Source organism: Triticum dicoccoides, chromosome 2A (assembly GCF_002162155.2).
Source record: "Triticum dicoccoides isolate Atlit2015 ecotype Zavitan chromosome 2A, WEW_v2.0, whole genome shotgun sequence".
NCBI classification, from domain to species: domain Eukaryota; kingdom Viridiplantae; phylum Streptophyta; class Magnoliopsida; order Poales; family Poaceae; genus Triticum; species Triticum dicoccoides.
The window spans coordinates 73,149,223-73,152,765 of NC_041382.1; the positions used below are offsets into that span (position 1 = coordinate 73,149,223).

Genomic DNA, 3,543 nt, shown 5'->3' on the forward strand with positions numbered 1-3,543 from the left:
GAGCTAAGCCCTAGGTCGAGAAGGCGCACCTAACTAACCCTACTTGGAGAAATTGATGGAACGCCTCGTCAGATCAGGTTTCCAAAAGCCAGCCAGCAAGCCTATTACTCGTACTCCATGAATCAAGCAGCAGAAGCAGCAGCACTGAAAGGAACCCTGGTTATTACTCAGCTGCACGTCCATGATGCTGCATTATGATTTGAATGCTGCCGCTGCTAGGTTGTTGCCGGCTAATCTAACGACCCGTCCAACTCCTCCTCACCAAACCCTGCAGCCGGATTAGTTATGAGCGGCGTCTGCATTCTTCTGGATCTGGAGGCAAACGAGATCACATCACGTCGGTGTGGCCTTGCGCAATTGAGGATCCTTATCGAGAGATCACTAGACGCGATCCTCACAAGATATTTGGAGGCAGTGCGAGTGAAAATCCATCATGGATTCATCATGGATCCATCATGGAGGGGTTGTCCAATGATGTGGCGGCGTTGTGGTTCTCATGTCACCGTCGCCGCCAGACGCCACGCCAGCCCGGGGCCTCGCGCGGTGGTGGTTCGGTTCGGCCTCGGCGTGGCACCGGTGGGCGCGGGCCCGCGGGTCAGCGGCGGCGGGCTCGGCCCACTGAGTTCCTACGCTTGCTCGTTCACCGTTATAAAAGTCTAGCTGCCTAGCGGAGCAAAGGCCCCTTCTTTCCCTCCGTTGCCATTTTCACTCCAGAAGCTGCTACTGCCCGGGCCAGCCGCCGCCACTGAGAGTGAGCTGATCTCGGCTGCCCCAGCTCCTCCACTCTCGAAGCTACCCTGCCTCAGTCTCTGTAGCTTAGCTACCTTTCTCCTCTTTTCCATGGCGTCAGGGGAGGCAGAGCCGCTGCAGTACACGGTGAGCCATTCCAAAACAGCTTCACCGTCTTCTTCCTCTTCCTCCTCCTCCTCTTCTTCTTCTTCTTCTTCTTCTTCTTCTTCTTGTTGTGGCGAGGCAGTTTTGCTGACATTGTGTTTGGGCTTTGCTGCTGCTGGTGCTGCTTGCAGACCACCGTGCTGCGGGTGTCCATCCACTGCGAGGGGTGCAAGAAGAAGGTGAAGAAGGTGCTCCACAGCATCGAAGGTACCAACTCATGAGTCCGCTTCGGTTAATTGATTGAACTTTCATTCTCGTGCAAGTTCATTCTTCTTGCAACGACGATTAATTGGTGTGGAATACTTTCTGTTTCTTTGTTTGTGGTTTTGATTAATCGAATGTGTATCAGGCGTGTACAAGGTGACGATCGACGCGACGCAGCACAAGGTGACGGTCACCGGCAGCGTGGCCGCCGACGCGCTCGTCAGACGGCTGCTCAAGTCCGGCAAGCACGCCGCGCTCTGGCCGGTGCCGGCGCCGGCGCCGCCCGCCACAGAGGCCAAGAAGCCTGAGGAGGCCCCGTCTGCCGGGAAGGGCGGCAAGGGCGCGGAGAAGGCGGACGCCAAGCCCAAAAAGGTGGCCGACGAGGCAGAGCCGGAGAGCTCGGAGAAGCCAGACAAGGACGAAGGTTCAGAGAAGAAACCAGAGAAAGCAGCGGCGAAGAAACCCAAGGACGAGGCCAAGGAGGAGGGAGAGGATCCTGAGAAGAAGGAGAAGGTCTCGCCGGAGCCGCCAGCCAAAGAAGCGGCGGCCGCCGACGAGGCCCCGGAGGCGGGCGGAGAGGAGACGGGGGGCAAGAAGGGGAAGAAGAAGAAGAACAAGCAGCAGAAGGAGGTCGGCGACGGGGACGCCGCTACGGAGAAGCCGCCTCCGCCGCAGCAGCAGCAGCAACAGCAGCCAAAGACAAAGCAGCCACAGCCGCACCAGGCGATGCCGCCCGTGCCGGCGCCGGGGCCGGGACCAGAGCGCGCGCACGGCCACGGCGGCCCGTTCCCGTACTACGCGCCGCAGCCGGTGATGAGCTACAACATGGCGCAGCCGAGCGCGAGCGTGTCGTACTACGCGCCCACGCCGGTGGCGTCCATGCAGCCAATGCCGCCTCCGCCGCCGTACGGCGGGTACTCGCCTTACCCGCCGATGATGATGCCGCCGCCGCCGCCGCCGGAGTACATGTACGGCCCGCCGGGCATGCGGTCGTCCCCGCCGCAGGAGCCGTACAACAACATGTTCAACGAGGAGAACCCCAGTTCCTGTAGCGTCATGTGACGCCGCCGCCGCCAGCCGCCGGCACGGGATCGAGTCTGTAGTTAAAAGTGGGGGATGGGGTGGGGGAGGCTTCGTAATAGAAGCTGAAGTTTGTCTAGGCTGAGTGGAGTACGTACCCTCTTAATTAGGTGGTCAAAGCTCTTATTGACCACACTTTTTTTCTCTCTTCAAATTTTCGACTTGATTAGCTCGTCATGTAGCGACATGAGTATTTTATTTCACTAATATGCTTATTTTTGCTACTAGCTTGTTTCAATAATTTCCAATTTGGTACTATCCCTTTTGAGAAAATAGTCTATTCTGTCTCGCATGAATTTGGTACTGAATTGATTCGAATCATGTCTACAAAAATAACCTCCGAAGCAGAGAATCCACAAATTTGTGTACGAATTCATTTGAACTCATGCCTACAAGATAACATACATATGATGCACAAAATAGCAACAAATCTGTGCATAAACTGGGCAGTTCCTGCGGTATCTGAATTTGGTAGGGTGGTGCTTACATCTTTTGAGAAGCCGATCTTGTGATGATTCTGGTAAACACAGTGATGTCTAGTTCAAATGTGACAGTCCTAGGTCAGTGAAGTGGGGCCACTTCACTTGATCACTTTGGTAAAGAAGGGGCCTTTGGCCAGGCTAATTAAGCTGGCAGGCATGTTGGCTCACAGGCTTTTTGTAATTTTCCTGCTGTGATTATTGTCCTGCAAACTAAAGTATGGGTTTGATGGAGTTGTCACATGCTGTACTACTAAGGCAATGATGATTCTTGGATTGCTTTGTGGTGGTACTCTACTCTCTTTGATTGATTAGGGGAGTGCTCCGTAATGATGGAGCCCTGGTGGTGGCAGTGGTCAAATCAGGAGGGACAAAGAGCCGTTTAAATTATTATTAGTGGTACTGCCTGCCAGTCCTCCCAATCCCATTGTTAAGTAGGTTAAACCACTGGCATCAACTTGTTTATTTGTTAATCAGGTGCACTGTGTGCGTCGCACCATGTACGCGGAAATGTTAGAATACATATGCAGATAACTACATATCTCTTTTGACATCCGAATCCCAATCCTGCGTGACATTCGGCTTTTTTGTTTTCAAAGTTTTTTCGTAAACTTTTCTATAGATTGTGAAAGAATTGGAATTCATATAAAGTTTCCCTATATTATTTGTTTGATTCATAATAATTATTTGTCTTTCTATGTACTATAGGATTCAATAGGCATGACATAATTCAATCATACATTCAAACAACCGATAAACAAAAAATTCTAAAGAATTAGGACCAGTCAATTTATTTTATGAAAATACTTTGATTAAAATGATCTCTTAGATAACATATGCTTTGACAAGAACTTGTTAGTAGCCGAGGTGTATATTAAAGGGCTTG

The 3,543-nt window shown here is 52.0% G+C and overlaps 1 protein-coding gene across 1 annotated transcript; it reads left to right on the forward strand.

Moving 5' to 3' along the window:
- Positions 1-666: 666 nt before the first annotated feature.
- Positions 667-2,402, forward strand: LOC119353361 (heavy metal-associated isoprenylated plant protein 35-like). Its single transcript, XM_037619961.1, has 3 exons — positions 667-876; positions 1,026-1,101; positions 1,244-2,402. The coding sequence occupies exons 1-3, from the start codon at positions 841-843 to the stop codon at positions 2,158-2,160; spliced, it is 1,029 nt and encodes a 342-aa protein (XP_037475858.1). The 5' UTR covers positions 667-840; the 3' UTR covers positions 2,161-2,402.
- The last annotated feature ends 1,141 nt before the right edge of the window (positions 2,403-3,543 follow it).

Bases quoted from the DNA above. Each gene is read 5' to 3' on its own strand.
- LOC119353361 (XM_037619961.1), top strand. From the start codon at position 841: ATGGCGTCAGGGGAGGCAGAGCCGCTGCAGTACACG. The intron at 877-1,025 runs GTGAGCCATTCC...TGCTGCTTGCAG, and splicing joins CAGAGCCGCTGCAGTACACG to ACCACCGTGCTGCGGGTGTC. The intron at 1,102-1,243 runs GTACCAACTCAT...AATGTGTATCAG, and splicing joins GGTGCTCCACAGCATCGAAG to GCGTGTACAAGGTGACGATC.